Below are 14,706 nucleotides of genomic sequence, written 5' to 3' on the forward strand. Positions count from 1 at the left end.
CTTTAGAATGTACTCGAAGACACCACTTCTCGCATTTCATTGATTTCTATTCGAAGACCATGCTGCAACCACGGAGGCTGCTGTTTTTCGCCCAAAACATTCAGCTCCCCTTGCGCCACGCCATCGCCAAAGAAGACGTATCCAGGAATATAGCGATCAACGAAACTTTTGCGAATTAAAACAATTACCGAGATCAGAGTATATCACTCACGCTTCTACTTGTGAATCAGTCATTCCCCGCCCACCGTTGAGGGCTTTCATATGGTGCTCCTGTTGCCGGCGCCACTCGTATATATGCACATAAGGATGCGCATCCTCAGGTTTAACCTGCACAGACTCAGCACCCGCACACGCCGACGGGTAATGTCCTACCTGTATGAACGCGTCGAAACTGTCCCACCACGCCAAATAGCCTCTCAGACGCTCGTTCACGTCTTTGACGTCGTCCTTTCTGAACCCACGCGCCTGAAAGAAATGCTCCCCGAGGCCGTCGACAGGATTCTCCCATCGTCGGTCTATTTCCTCAGCAGAAATTGGATAGAATCCCATACACCAGCCCTCCATGATGACTATATCCAGATGACGACGGACTGGTGTCCCTTCAGCGACACGATCCCCTTCGCCATCATACAAACTCTTATCGAATTGGGGAAGAAGGACTTCCTCGCTGCTGTTGTTGATGTCTTTCAATTTCCGCAAGATTTCCGTGCCCAGGGAAACATCGTGAGTGCCAGGCTGCCCCCGCCCGCGCAACAGGGCATTATCCGGATTTACAGCAGCGAGGGCCACGAGCTGATCATGCGGGAGGTACAAATCGTCAATGGAGAGCACGGCGACCGACAGAGAGTGTGGCGCAGAGATGAGCAAATCCCGCAAGCGCGATGTCAGGAATGTCTTTCCACTCCCTTGAGGTCCTTGCACGCCAACCATAAGAGGCGTGCACATATTCGTGGCCGTGAAAGTCGTTTTATGGCGAGCGAGCTCTTTCAAGACATGCTTCAGCATAAGCTGCACGGCGGGCGGGTTGCCTGCAGGCTGTGATTCAGGCAGGGAGTAGTTAATATTGTTAGCATCAAATCAACCGCATTCTCACCTTGCTTGACATGGCTGTGCGGCCTATGACAGAATCTTAAACAGAGCGCATAAAAACGAAAATCGGGGGCGATAGAATAACATAAATGCAAGATCCCACAGGAGCGGGATGCGGATGTCCTGCTCTCCGGCCCCGCTCCGACGCGCCAACATACAAACCACTTGCGAACATGCCGGATTGAGATCAACAAAACATATTAGGGCGACGAAGGTGGGACAAGAGTATAGGACTGCCAACAAGTTCCACCTCTCGGGATGAGCTTATGAAACATTGCACAAAGGAAGCTGATAATAAATGAGGGAGCGAGAGCCGTCTTAGCCATGATCATAACTTTTTCTCCGGTAGCTTTTCCAACATCCAATTATTTTATTTCTACTGAGACTCTGTAGCCTTTATTTTTCGACCTGAGCATCGAGAGGATGATAACAAAGTAAGAATCATTCTAGAATTCGCAAGGGAGGGAAAGTCGAAAAGTGTAGCTGAGTGCGCGTCTTCGCGCTTGTATCCGTCACCTTCATCCTCACAGGAACGGTTATTAGCAAGTCGAATCTGGTACATTCTTGCAATTGGAAAAATGGCTCTCTAAACGAACTCGACATACAATTGTCCTCCTTTCTACAGCCAATCAATATATGTATTCCGACATGTCTAGAAACGAGGCCAACATATTGATAAAAAGACTGCGGCATCGGATTGCACCATTTGTAGCGAATCAGCTATCGAGAAGAAAGGTCAAAGGACCACTTACGCTTGAGCCATCTGCTTCACATCAGCCCACAATCTACACGAACTTATTATAACCTGCCTCAGTCGAGATGTCCAGTTCCCATCTCGATGCTGAAGTGGTGTCCACTGCATGTGTAGACGAAAACGGCAGCAGGTCCGGCGCGATCTCGCGAGTCGCAATGTTCATGATGTAAATGCATACCTTTTCCCTTAGAGCGCTGATACCATACAGCCTCAGCATATGGCACATATCGAACAAATTCTGAATTGACTCCTCATCCGGTCATTCGCGGCAGCTCTTGTCGATATATATTTCAGATGCGTAGGACGATTCACTTTCGCAGAGAACGGGGGGGAGTCTCGAACCTCAACGACGTATGTGACTACTCAGCGGATTGCCCCGACTTGGCCCTAACCTGGGTTCCAGGGAGCGCGTACTGAGGTTCAACAATGAAAGTGTCCTCGGTAAAGCATCCGTTGGTGAAAATAGTGTTGTAAACACCATAAAACCTGTTTTCCATCATGATTCATTCGGTAAATTTTCAAAGCGAGCGAGGATAGGCTGCCTTCACAAGACAAGGAGTTGGTCAAGAAAAGGCTGAAGCGCTAGCATTGTCCATCGAGTGAATCACGGCAGCTGCGGCGACAGTGAACGGAGCATAAATTCATACTCAGCTCAGCGGGCAAATCGGTCATCGCCGCTTCAAGATGCGTGGCAGTTGCCGGCATCTTCTGACCCTGCTTTCACTGTCCGGTTCACAGCACAGCTGCGCCTGAGGCTTCCGATCCGACGAACCCGCCATCTGCGCCTCGACTCTTTGCTTTTGACGACTACTACGTGTCCGTATCCTGCTGCTAGAACAGCTCGAGTATGATGTCCTCCGCAGAACCTGGCACCCCCAATGTCTCTGCACAGTTCACGAAGGTCCAACGCCAATACCAGCAGCTGCTTGACCGCTTAACGCCCTTCGTGCTGTACAGATGGCTGGGCACGGCAGGGCTGTTATCGATATTTATGCTCAGAATACTGTTCTCGCAGGGAGTAAGCATGATCTTGGCCCGCTCGTGCGTAGAGCTAAGCTAACTGGTGTCGTGGCATTTGTAGTGGTTTATTGGTTCGTGTCCTATCATCCTGTTCTCCTCATATGACTTATTACAAGAACGACAAAATGTGCTCGTTTAGTTTGTTGTGAGTTTGGCTTTGCATGTCTGCATAGAAATTATCTGAACATAGCTGTCCTAGACGCGCTCGCAATTTACCTCCTCAACCTCCTACTCGCCTTTCTCCAGCCCAAGTTTGACCCCTCTCTGCAGGATGACCTGCTGGCGGACGAGATCGAGGGGGGCGGTGAGGATACAGGTGCCTCGTTGCCGTCACAGCGAGATGATGAGTTCAGACCGTTTGTGAGGCGGTTGCCAGAGTGGCAGTTCTGGTACGTCCGTGCTGCATTCCTTTATAAGCAGGACAACTGATAGGCCACCGATAGGTTATCTGCAACCAAGGCAACGTTCCTTGCATTGCTCGCGACTATGTCTGAAATCTTCGACATCCCCGTGTACTGGCCAATCCTTGTCATATATTGGTTCATCCTCTTCACGCTCACGATGCGCCGGCAAATACAGTATGTGTTGCTCAATCTTCCAGTCGCGATGATCCTCACTCGTTTACAGGCATATGATCAAGTACAAATATATTCCGTTTGATTTCGGTCGCAAAGTGCGCTATGGTAGCCGATAGTTGTTCCAATTGTTGTATTTAGCGACTCTAATCTCTTGGGAGGCGGCGCTTTCTTGGCGCCTGGCGCGAGAAGCTGGCGGTAACCCAGAGCTTGGATTGATATGGATACTCTACGAGCTTGCGGATAATCGCGTAATATACCCTGTAGCCAGATGTCAGAAGCACCGACTAGTTCAGTCACTAGAAAAGACTGTTTTATAGGATAGACTACCGCGATCATCTTCATCCTCTCCTTGAGCTCGATTAGACGAAATATGCCAGTATGGAGACTCTGATTCACTAAGCCATTGATATTCAGCCAGATGTTTCGCGAATAAGTATGGTGCCCACACCACATAACAAGAGGAAAGTGGGTCGAATTATGGTTCCGAAATCAATCATGCTAGCTACGAATCTGCAGCTGCTGCTCTTGCATATCGGGATCGACCCAGGTAGCCTGCCGGAAAACGATCAATGACCAGTACAGCGGGATACCAATCGACAGACCTTCATGGTGAGGGACTCAATCCCATCCTCGTTGACAGTCCTCCTAACCGAATCTTTGTCCACACTCGGGCTGTTCACAAACCTAGCTAGATTTTCGAGTGCCTCGACGTCAATGCCATACCGCTCCGCTAACTTCTCGAGCTCTTCTTGTGTGGTCAAGGATTTTCTTTCCTGAAGTAGTTCCGTTATGGACGCAGCAACGAGACGATTGCGCGTGGGCTTCGCGGAGGTCGCCTCGGCTTCCGACTGCAGTCTCGTGCGATAGGCATTTTGGACGCCATCCGCAACCTGCGGGTGGTGGCTCGTACGTGATTGCAAACAGGGGAAGGGATAGGTACTTACAGGCCGGACAGTTTGCATGCGATGATCAACCTTTACGGCGCCGAGCTTGCTCAGATTTGCCATGAATTGAGGGTCTCTTGAATCTCGCTCAATGGCTTGCGCCGCGGTTCACTGCGTATGCTCTGTAGCCTAGCGCACTGTCATACCTTCGTTTTTGGTCTCGCTAGCACGAGGAATGTTTGGTCTGGATGAGGGCACTTCTCCAGGATTGGGAGTACGTGCACCTGCCCATGACGGTGACGACTTGACAGACTTGGGAAATTGACGGACTGGTTTCGACGCTGCTCCGCCCATGAATGCTGAAATACTTGCGTCTTCAGTATTTCAGGCTAGTTTAAGCCGCCCTTGGCTTTTTGTATGCGCCGATGACAAGGCCTGAAGCAATGGAAGAATGTCGCGAATGAGAGTGCTGTAAGGGATGAGCGTGAGTACGACGCGTGTGCCACCACGACAGAAGCCTCTTCCTATACCACGACCTTCACCATAACCGCACCAGTAGTACCCAGCCTCAATTTTGCTCGTTAGCAAGCATATATCGCATTACGGATGCAAATTACAGTGGACGCAGCGAGAGCTTGGTACGACAGTAAGTGTAAGACCGCGTATGAAGGTTATATGCCCTGAAGTCTGCAGCGGCGAGGACGTGGTTCGCCATTGTCCCCTCACTGGTGTCTCCAATAACATTCTTCTTCGATGCGCCTTTTGGACGTTTTGCGCTCTCTCAGACGAGTATTCTCATAGTCGACGGTGAGTAGCATTATTGATTCTCAGAGCGCAAGGCCAATTCCGGCGAGGACAGGCATCAGGTCGTGGATTGTGATGGAGCTCGTATCCCCGTTCATGTTAGCATATAGCTACTTCAAGGCACCACTGGCATCCGAGGTTACTCCCCCGCTCTCCCTCGAACACCCGTCCACCCTCCTCGCAGTGCTGTTCTTACTTCACTATCTCAACCGCGCCCTCATCTCCCCCCTCCGCACGCCATCGCGCTCAAAGTCGCACGTATCCGTGATATTGTCGGGCCTGATCTTCAATCTCCTGAACGGAAGCCTCATGGGCACGTACCTCTCGTCTCCCGACGCACAGCACTTCCTCGCGGATGCCTTCTCTCGCCCTCTATTCTGGACCGGAATCGGCCTGTGGGCGCTGGGTTTGGCAGGCAACATCCTGCACGACGAGATCTTACTCAATATCCGGCGCAACGCCAAGGCCAAAGGGAAGGCCAAGGCGCGCGGCGGCGACGACAACGGGAAGCGCAAGAGCAACCAGGAGCACTACGCCGTCCCCCACGGGTATCTATATCACTTTATCTCGTACCCGAACTATTTTTGCGAGTGGTGCGAGTGGCTCGGGTTTGCTCTTGCTGCTGCGCCCCCACCGTCGTTTGAGTCCTTTGCCCAGCTGCTTGAGACGCTGCACCCACCATACGCATTCGTATTCCTGGAGGTTGTCTTGATGCTGCCGCGTGCATATCGAGGACACAAGTGGTACCACAGCCGCTTTCCTGACTATCCCCCGGAGCGGAGAGCTGTCATCCCGTTTTTGTTTTGAGGGTCGAAGGAGGTATGGGTTGTACCGCGTATGTGTAACGGATAGTCGTTGAATTGAACGAGACGAGTAAACGCACAGAATACTCTGAAGTTATCCAGAGCGAAGAGAGGAAGAGCGAGACTTGTCACAAATTTAGAACCAGATGCGTCAGATGCAGTACGGCCAGGATTCCGTCATAGTTTCTATCCTCGTCGCGTGATGGGCTAGGTGAAAGGGAGAAATTTGACTGTTCGTTAGGCTCCGCTTCTGGCCTTGTGCTCTTCGTCATGAATTTGACGCCTCGATATTTCTTCGTCATTTCATCGCCCCAATGGATACACTCGACCGGGCAGTCCATAAATTGCCCCAGATATCTGGAGCGCGAGCGTTGCGATGTCGCGAATCGCGTGATCGCGTCGTTGAGATTATCATACTTCGTTCATGATCAGTGGGTTTCTCGAGGTTGCTATTGATGCATTAATGGATGGATTAGGTACTACAACTGTCAGGTTCATATGCAACGTTCCATTATCAATGATAATTTTTCGTCAATCGACTGCTGTCAGTCATATAAATCCTTCGATATGCAAAAGTGCACTCGCACATCGCTCGAAGCACTTGAAGCACCGAAGAAGACCCATCATATTGTATATAATTAATACAGTCACGGTAAAACCAAGATGATCGGGCTACTAGGCGTTTTGGACAGCTCATTGCCATCCCGTTGGTTCTCGCCCGCACCATCCCACGTTGGCACTTCTCCAGACGTTTCCATGCGTTCGTCCGATCGGATGTCTACGATGCGCACAATCTCGCCTTCATGATCGGGCTCCGCCTCCAGACTCGCTAGACTGTGAATATCTTTTCTGCGGTCCATGACCTTGATACGTGGGATTTTCACCGCGCCGCATTCGATCGGGATGAGTTTCCAGACCAAAGTCTCCTCTGCACCCGGCAGAATAATGGGGATTCGACCACTGCGAAGGCCCGAGACAATAATTGGATCTGAGCTGTCAATCTCCAGCTGAATGACGACATTCGCAGCCCGCGAGGGATGTCCGTTGCGTATGACAAGCCGGAGCAGGAAAGGCACGTGCAGCTTTGCAATCGGCGGGATATCCAAGAGTGCAACGAGCCCATCTGTCGGCGGTCGTAATTGAGGCAGCGGAAAGCGACTGACGGATAAGGAGCCCTGGGTTCCCTCTGGGAGAATTCTGAACAGAGGGAAATCAGCCTTTCGGAGCGCATCAGATGGGATAGCCTGTTACCTTCTCCAAAATATCTCATACTTTCCAGGCCCATCAAAAGTTTCCTCCGACACATCTTCATCACTGTTGGACAGGCTTATTCGACATCGACCACAAAACTCATCCCCGGGCAGCCATTCTGTTGAGTTCTGCTTCAGAATCAATATACGAGGGAAGTAGCGGCATAACTTCCTACCTGAGAGAAAATCATCTTGGTCCTGCTCTATCGAGCAATCCAGTACTTTTGCGCGCTTGACATCCTGTCCACAAAGTTAATAGAGATGATTAAGCACAGCCTTGAATAGCTCACCTGTCTGGTCAACTTGATACTTTCCACTGAGATACCCGATGGGGCCATACACCTGATAACGGTCGTCACTATAGCTTCGCCAGCATTCCCGTCGTCCCAAAAGTCGCCCTCGTACGTCCGTAGATCAGCGAGTCCCAGTTGATCCTTCGATGATCTTCTGTAAGTGACCTGCTGCTCTGCGTGTATCGGATCAATCGTTGGTACGATCAAGGTACGCAATGTCTCGTCTCTGTCCACGACTGCAGGCGCTGTCGGACTTCCGGGAGATGTTGGGCTCGCTGGTTCCGTAGAAGAGAGCGCACGAGACTGGACTGAGATGTCGACGACTCTGTCATATGCCGCGCCCGCGTTGGAGAGATACAACGTGACGGACGTGCTGACCCCGGGGGAGATTATGCCCAGAGGAACCGCTTTCACGAGGCTGGTTGATCGTTCGTCCCCCAAGCTAATGAAGTTGTCTAAACCATCGGAGTGAATTGCCGAAGAACTGAATCAAACGCATACACACCTGCTACATCCATCTCGCTAGGTTGCAGAAGCGCATCCACAATCATCTCCATATCTCTGTCGTCTGCATTTGTGACATGAATGACGATAGGGAAGTCTTCTCCAAGATATGCGGGCGCATAGTGTGACAGTGAGACCTCCACTCGGTGTGGTCGATAGTGAAAGCTGGTATCTTTTATTAGTCTCTGTTCATCACCTATCTCCGAGCAAAATCTCACGAGACAGATGTATGATGTTCCCCGCGGACGGGTATGAATTGGATAGGATCAGCGGAGCTTAGCCAGCTTGGGTGCACGTTATGTCGATCGCTGGAGGGATGCAGAGGGAACTCTAACTTCCATGCTCCTTCCTGCAGGGTCAAGATGACTTTGCTAATCTAACATATCAATGAGCGAAACAGATGAGAGAAGAGAAATCAAATTACCTTGACAACAGCAGGTGTATCAGAGGATATACTCCCACTAAAGACAATTGTGCCGGAAGGACACCACCGCAGACATCCTTCCACCTTTTTGCTCTTCATATCATCCTGTGCGAAAGGGATCTCTACGTGCCCCAAGTCTATTCTCTGTATAACGGCCACTTCGGACGTGTCTGATGCAATATGATGAACAGTTACAGGGGGGATGTCAGAAGAAAAGTGTACGATGAGTGACACAAAAGGCAGAGCCGAGAGGGAAACGGTCGGCTTCGCTTTAATAGATAGCTGAAAGGCTGTTGCTTCGTTCACAATCACGTTGTGCTTCCAAAAGACCACGGATGCATCCACTTCGAGGAAAGTCAGAAAATGCCAAAGACAAGTGGAGCCACGTACGTATTGGCTGAGTCTCTGATGACTCTATAACGACGGGGCCCTCCGGCGCGGTGCTCTAACAGACATATTAAATCCAATTGACGAGCAAGCAATGTGCAACCTGCCAAACCTTGAGTATTTCCATAAGATCTGCTTGAGTAGAGCTTTCATCCCCTTGCTGCGTCCTAACACCTGGGCGTGAACTTAGGCGAGATCAAATCAACTATCAGATTTGAGACGAACCGTGCCCCAGCATCTCAAAAAGCAGGCGGACGCCAAGCCCCGTGTCGCCCATTTGTTTTGCGCATGAGTACCAGGCCGAAAGCAGAGGCTGCAATAAAGAGTCCCATTTCTCGCGGCGATATGTCTTCGCTATGCGCTCGAAAAACCTAAGCAAACACAATTAGCTTGATCTTGAGGACAAAGGAACGAGCACGAACCGAACAGCCATGTCAAATTTCCCAGACTCAAAATATGTCTGTGCGATTCGGTATGCTATCCACAGTGTGAGGCGCCCGTGGCCCTGGGTAGTTGGGGGACTGTGCGCTTTGAATAATTCATACGATCGGGTGTACAACTAGAGTAACGAGCTCAACGTTATTGATATAAGTACTAAGTTATATCGCGACACACCTCCAGGGCAAGCGCGAGATGGTCCACCTTCTTTTCGTTCGTAAAGCCCGGAGAGGTGGTGTTGGCTTGTTCCTTTGACACGGCGTCAGAAAACAGCACAATTCTGAAGTGTAATCAATCCCATACCTCGGCTTTCGTCGTGCTCATATATCGCTCTCGCCTGCGCTCGGTACACCGTGCAGCCATGTAATAATAGAATCCGGGGTGCTGCAGCGCCTGTAGCGGATTGAGCCCAAGGGCACGCATCGCGTCCAGCTCTAACACATTCCGCTGTCCGCTGTCGAGTGCCTGCGCCGCGGCGGCGGCGGCTGCGACAGAAGACGATCCTAAATTATAGTGTGTTGGAATCTTGAGAGTTGTGCGCGTGCCCTGTTCCAATAGTTCCGCAAATGCTCGATGTCTGACGTGGCGCAGTGAGGACGGCGCCAAGGGGAGAGAAAGACCATACGCACTGACGAGCCAACCAGCTCCAGAACTCAAAAGTCTCCTCACCGATGCCCCATCCCCGCGAGAAGTCTGCAAACTTGCGCAGGTGACTGTTATGGTGCGAGAGAGCAAGCGAGTGTTCGTTGTTGTATAAGTATAGCTTGCAAACCTGGTGTGGCGCGCATTAGTTTGATTTAACTAAAGAAAAAAAATTATGATACCTTCAGGCTGATACAATCGGCGAGAACTTTTGCCTCCGCCCATCGCTTCGTCCGCGGAGGTAAGATTGCAGTCGAGCCAAACATGATCAGGAGATTCGAATACGCATCCTGATAATGCCTTATGGGGACGTTCAGCGGTGGCAGTGGAGCAATGACAACAGACGCACTTCAGTGCTACCTCATCCTCTCCGCGAAACTCTGCAAAGCATGCCATCTTGTACTCGTAGCGGACCGTCCACCCCTCTGGACGTAGCGGCCGCGCGCCTGCTGCACCAGCGATGGGCGGAGCTGAATATGCCGCAGCGCTCTGCGAGTGGCGGTTGCGCTTCCGACGGACACGCTTCGAGTGGTTCGTGTAGTATTCCACAGCAGGCTCATATAGCGCCTCTTGGAGACTGTGCTGTTCTCAGCATGGATGAGACAACGATGAAGTTCAGGCCCACCTGCGCACAAAGTCCCCGACTTCGGACGGCGAGACGGGACTCAACACAAAAAGCGCCGCGCGGGGATCCAGTCCACTCTGTCTCCGGATGTAGGTCAAGCGGTTATCCAACGACGGCTCGTCTGTGAATCCCGTCAGTCAATTGGCGAAGCTACGTGCGAGTACCATAAAACATCCCTCCCTACCTAACATCTTCCTACTTGCAAGAAGCACCACCGTGAGCTTCACCCCCCTCTCGCTTGTCGTCCGTTTCCGTTGTGCAATGTCCGCACATAATTCAGTGTCTCTCCTCCGCTCCTCCGCTTCCCGCTCACGATCTGCTTCGGACGGCTCCAGTGGCGCACGAGCCGCTTGGGGAGACTCATATATGCGCATGAACACGACGTATACGGATGGTACGAGTGTGGTGTGCTTTCGTATCCATATCGGCGCGATCAATCCGTCTGGGTACAAGGGCGACGTGGGGGTCAGCGGCGACAGAGGAGAATGGGCGGCATGGTATTGTGGGTCTTCAGGTGGAACGAGTTTACGTGGCGGAAAGCGAACATCCTGATCCCGTTACGGGGCTACATAGAAAGAAAGATCTGATAGAAATGCATACCTTGTCGACGATGATCACCTGGAAGGTTTTGTCTTTCTGTGGCTGCCAGACTGCCGCTTTGCGCTGGCCCAGCAATGCTTCGCGCAACCGGTAAGAAAGCACGGCGAAGGGATCCTGGTTCTTTCCAGGTGGTTGCGGAGGATCCAAACCACCAACGAACATGACCGGGGCTAGCTGCGCGAGTAGTTCGGGAGGGTACGAATTCATTGTGGCTTGTCTGATACGAGAAGAATTGGAATGCGGCGAGTCAAATGAAACTAAGTTGCAGACGGAAGCCTGAGGCCTGAGGTGTGACACGCCCGGTACGAGTAGGATAAGAAAGGATGTGGCCTATGTGCGTTAGATGTTAATGACGGTAGAGTCCATCGAATGGGCAGAATGTGATTTGAGTCTGAGCATGCACAATCCACAACAGCCGCAACTTAGACTGATGTAAGGTTGTTTTCAGAGTCGGAGAAAGTGGCTTCATGAGATTTCGTTACGTTTGCTAATTACCACGCTCCCCAACCTGCGACCAGCGACCACAAGTCCGCGGCCTTTGCCCTTGTTCTACAACAGCGGTCTATGATAGTGTCTTTTTGGCCCCACTTATTCACGGTCTCGAACATGCTCTACAGCTGATATTCACCATTCTCAATGGACCCACTCTTCGCCCGAACACATGCACCAGCGCTCCGAATCCGGCACGTTCCCCAGGGAGAATTGAACGGCAGACCATTGCGTTCGTAACCTCGCCAGCAGACTTATGATGTAAGACTTTCAGCGATCGATAGTACAATGTCCGTTAGGGCTTAGTGAGCAGAAGCCTCTTGGTTGAGTTTAAGTTCTCATGGCGCATATATATACCGCGACAGTATCCGACTTGTCACCCAACTCAACTTCCCTCCTAACCAGGTCTACATATCACCGATAAATAAAACCCCGTCCAATTATGTCTCTTCCCACACGCAAGATTGGCCAGCACGTCGTCTCCGCCGTTGGTTATGGTTGCATGGGCCTATCCGCGTTCTACGGTACCCCTCTTCCTGACGAGGAGGGATTGAAGGTGCGTATTCGCCTTTATATTGCCTATAAAGCGGTGATACTAAAGAATGTCTTAGGTCCTCGATGCAGTCTACGAGAACGGCTGCACGATGTGGGACACCGCTGACGTATATGCGGACAATGAAGAGCTGCTTGGAAAATGGTGAGTGTATGTACACTCGATGCACTCTCAAAGGCGTGAATCTATTTTGTACCAGGTTCAAGCGCACCGGAAAGCGCAATGAAATCTTCCTTGCAACAAAATTCGGACTGCGCTCCGGCGTGCCCAATCGCCTTGTGAACGGCGATCCCGAATACGTTCATCAGGCGTTCAACACGTCTTTGAGTCGGTTGGGTGTAGACTCTATTGAGTTATATTATCTGCACCGGTGCGCAGTTCAACATAACGGCTAGTAATGCAATCGCTTACAGGCCACTTCCTCAGGGCGGATCCCCAAGTACCTATCGAAAAGACTGTTGGAGCAATGGCGGAACTTGTCAAGTGAATATATACAGGTCAATCTCCTGCTTGTCAAATTTGCTGAATATTTTCTGCCTATTAGAGCTGGAAAAGTGAAGTATCTCGGCCTGTCAGAATGCTCGGCTGATACTTTGCGACGTGCAAACGCCGTTCACCCAATCACCGCCATTCAAGTCGAATACTCGCCCTTCACGCTCGATATCGAGGATGAGAAGATTGCGTTATTAAAAACCGCCCGCGAATTGGGTGTGACGATCGTCGCTTACTCGCCTCTGGGACGTGGGCTACTCACGGGCCAATACGTACATAGTACTTTCTCCGTATATCAGCTCCCCGTCTAATACTTTCAGCAGAAATCGCCTGACGACTTTGAGGAGGGAGACTTTCGACGCGGAGTCCCTCGGTGCGTCCTTGCTCAAGTGGATTACTAAATATGTGATAAACTCGTCCGCTCGCTTACAGCTACTCGCGCGACAACTTCCCAAACATTCTGAAGCTCGTCGACGGACTCAAGCAGATTGGCGCGCGTCACAATGCAACTGCTGGACAAGTCGCACTCGCATGGCTCCTCGCACAAGGCCCAGACGTCATCCCTATCCCTGGGACGACCAACGTTGCGGTGCGTCGGCCTCCCTTTGTAAAGTGGAGCAAGGCTGAGACGTGATGTTATATTGCAGCGTCTGAAGGAGAATCTAGGCGCAGCGAAGGTGACGCTGACGCCTGAAGAATTGGAAGAAGTGCGCAAAATTGCGAACAGCGCAGACCACGCGAAGGGCGACAGGTATCCGCCTCAGCTTGCGGCGGTCTTGTTTGCGGACACGCCTCGCTTGGAGTAATATTGTCTAGTTCGAAAGTTGCTGTAGTCTCGTTGGCAGATACCTTCTCGACGCTATGTAGTGACAAGCAAGCTCAAAGAAAGCACATATATGTCAAATTCTTTCCTGCCATGGGACACCTTGCTTGGGGTGCGGCGCATGATGATAGCTTCGGTACATCGGATGGGACGAGGTCAGAACATTGATTCCGTCTCTTCGGACAATGTAGCTACATCTAATGGAAGGAATTTTGATGTACTTTCACAAGCTACATCGTCAAGTCCAGTCTATACCTCACAGGAGAGATACATCAAATATAAGATTGGGACATTAGTACATGCAGAATGCACGATGGTATCATGAGGGAGGGTATAAGGTCATAGAACAAGACGTATCATCTTGTGACGTGGATTATCGCTCGCTAGACATGGGCTGGAATCGCGTGTAATATTGCTTCGTCAGAGCCTCGACCATTTCCTGTGTAGATTCGGGAAGATCCTCAACAAACCGACCTGCACATAAAATTCAGTAATTGAAATACAAGCTGTACATGCACACTTACCAGGCGAACCCGCGAATAGCGACAATGCAGGAACGACTGTGTTCGGTGGGATGATTGTGCCATCTGCAATCTTTGCGCAGTCTTTGATAATAGTAAATTTTCCCTGAGAAAGTTCGTACAGTTATTCGTGAACACAGAAGAGTACACAACATACTATAACACAATTCTTCCCAATCTCAACGTGGTTCCCGATGGTCGCCGCTTCAACGATAGTGTTCGCACCAATATGTACGTGGTCACCTATCTTCATGGGATAGTAGTTGAAATTGCCGCGGTACGTCTTATAAGGAGGTCTGTCGAGCCAGCTAGTCAGTAAGTATGCATTCTAACCTGACGCTACCACACGATCTTGCCTCATGACACACCCTTCGCCGATGAGACAATATCGACCCAGCGAAATAACCACTGCATGACCGGGACCCGTCCTTCGTAGATCACCGCGAATAATTGCACCGCTTGAGATGATGGTCTTCCCACCAAGGATGATGTTCTGGGGACCAGCGATGGTGGCGCGTCGCGAAACTTTGTTGCCGGTGTCCTATGTAAAATGGTCGCCAAATTGTCTATTTCTTGTTGAGGTAAAGATACTTACTGTCTCAATATATTCAGCTCGTGTATAGTAGATAGGAGACTCCATGCCGTTGCGCGTCGCGATGTGCCGGGCCTAGCCAGGCGCATGTCATTAGGGAAGTTCAAAGTTGACGCAGCTGGGCTCGCAGAAAGTTCTGCG

The 14,706-nt window shown here is 50.9% G+C and overlaps 7 protein-coding genes across 7 annotated transcripts; 3 read left to right on the forward strand and 4 right to left on the reverse strand.

The window, feature by feature from the left end:
• Nucleotides 1–2: 2 nt before the first annotated feature.
• On the reverse strand, nt 3–1,105 carry FIBRA_01247 (uncharacterized protein; the record flags this gene model as incomplete). Its single annotated transcript, XM_012323125.1, has 4 exons — nt 3–165; nt 212–327; nt 373–1,035; nt 1,094–1,105. 4 exons carry the CDS (start codon nt 1,103–1,105, stop codon nt 3–5), a joined length of 954 nt encoding a protein of 317 aa, XP_012178515.1.
• A 1,588-nt stretch (nt 1,106–2,693) lies between these two features.
• FIBRA_01248 (uncharacterized protein) lies at nt 2,694–3,557 on the forward strand (the record flags this gene model as incomplete). Its single annotated transcript, XM_012323126.1, has 6 exons — nt 2,694–2,861; nt 2,925–2,934; nt 3,003–3,008; nt 3,063–3,252; nt 3,307–3,441; nt 3,491–3,557. The coding sequence occupies 6 exons, from the start codon at nt 2,694–2,696 to the stop codon at nt 3,555–3,557; spliced, it is 576 nt and encodes a 191-aa protein (XP_012178516.1).
• Nucleotides 3,558–3,939: 382 nt separating this feature from the next.
• On the reverse strand, nt 3,940–4,679 carry FIBRA_01249 (uncharacterized protein; the record flags this gene model as incomplete). Its single annotated transcript, XM_012323127.1, has 4 exons — nt 3,940–3,993; nt 4,044–4,331; nt 4,386–4,480; nt 4,532–4,679. The coding sequence occupies 4 exons, from the start codon at nt 4,677–4,679 to the stop codon at nt 3,940–3,942; spliced, it is 585 nt and encodes a 194-aa protein (XP_012178517.1).
• Nucleotides 4,680–5,204: 525 nt separating this feature from the next.
• On the forward strand, nt 5,205–5,936 carry FIBRA_01250 (uncharacterized protein; the record flags this gene model as incomplete). Its single annotated transcript, XM_012323128.1, has 1 exon — nt 5,205–5,936. One exon carries the CDS (start codon nt 5,205–5,207, stop codon nt 5,934–5,936), a length of 732 nt encoding a protein of 243 aa, XP_012178518.1.
• A 643-nt stretch (nt 5,937–6,579) lies between these two features.
• FIBRA_01251 (uncharacterized protein) lies at nt 6,580–11,257 on the reverse strand (the record flags this gene model as incomplete). The annotated part of the gene is made up of 19 exons (XM_012323129.1): nt 6,580–7,129; nt 7,184–7,301; nt 7,359–7,422; nt 7,473–7,930; nt 7,981–8,144; nt 8,198–8,355; nt 8,404–8,747; nt 8,794–8,848; nt 8,903–8,964; nt 9,016–9,161; nt 9,213–9,349; nt 9,406–9,477; nt 9,532–9,805; nt 9,858–10,000; nt 10,053–10,170; nt 10,220–10,447; nt 10,496–10,616; nt 10,680–11,043; nt 11,096–11,257. The coding sequence occupies 19 exons, from the start codon at nt 11,255–11,257 to the stop codon at nt 6,580–6,582; spliced, it is 3,738 nt and encodes a 1,245-aa protein (XP_012178519.1).
• A 769-nt stretch (nt 11,258–12,026) lies between these two features.
• On the forward strand, nt 12,027–13,435 carry FIBRA_01252 (uncharacterized protein; the record flags this gene model as incomplete). Its single annotated transcript, XM_012323130.1, has 8 exons — nt 12,027–12,140; nt 12,196–12,281; nt 12,337–12,507; nt 12,564–12,620; nt 12,682–12,901; nt 12,953–13,002; nt 13,062–13,218; nt 13,277–13,435. The coding sequence occupies 8 exons, from the start codon at nt 12,027–12,029 to the stop codon at nt 13,433–13,435; spliced, it is 1,014 nt and encodes a 337-aa protein (XP_012178520.1).
• A 390-nt stretch (nt 13,436–13,825) lies between these two features.
• FIBRA_01253 (uncharacterized protein) lies at nt 13,826–14,613 on the reverse strand (the record flags this gene model as incomplete). The annotated part of the gene is made up of 5 exons (XM_012323131.1): nt 13,826–13,926; nt 13,977–14,079; nt 14,131–14,269; nt 14,342–14,514; nt 14,569–14,613. The coding sequence occupies 5 exons, from the start codon at nt 14,611–14,613 to the stop codon at nt 13,826–13,828; spliced, it is 561 nt and encodes a 186-aa protein (XP_012178521.1).
• Nucleotides 14,614–14,706: the final 93 nt, after the last annotated feature.

This window comes from Fibroporia radiculosa (genome assembly GCF_000313525.1).
Source record: "Fibroporia radiculosa TFFH 294 genomic supercontigs, scaffold542, whole genome shotgun sequence".
NCBI classification, from domain to species: Eukaryota; Fungi; Basidiomycota; class Agaricomycetes; order Polyporales; family Fibroporiaceae; genus Fibroporia; species Fibroporia radiculosa.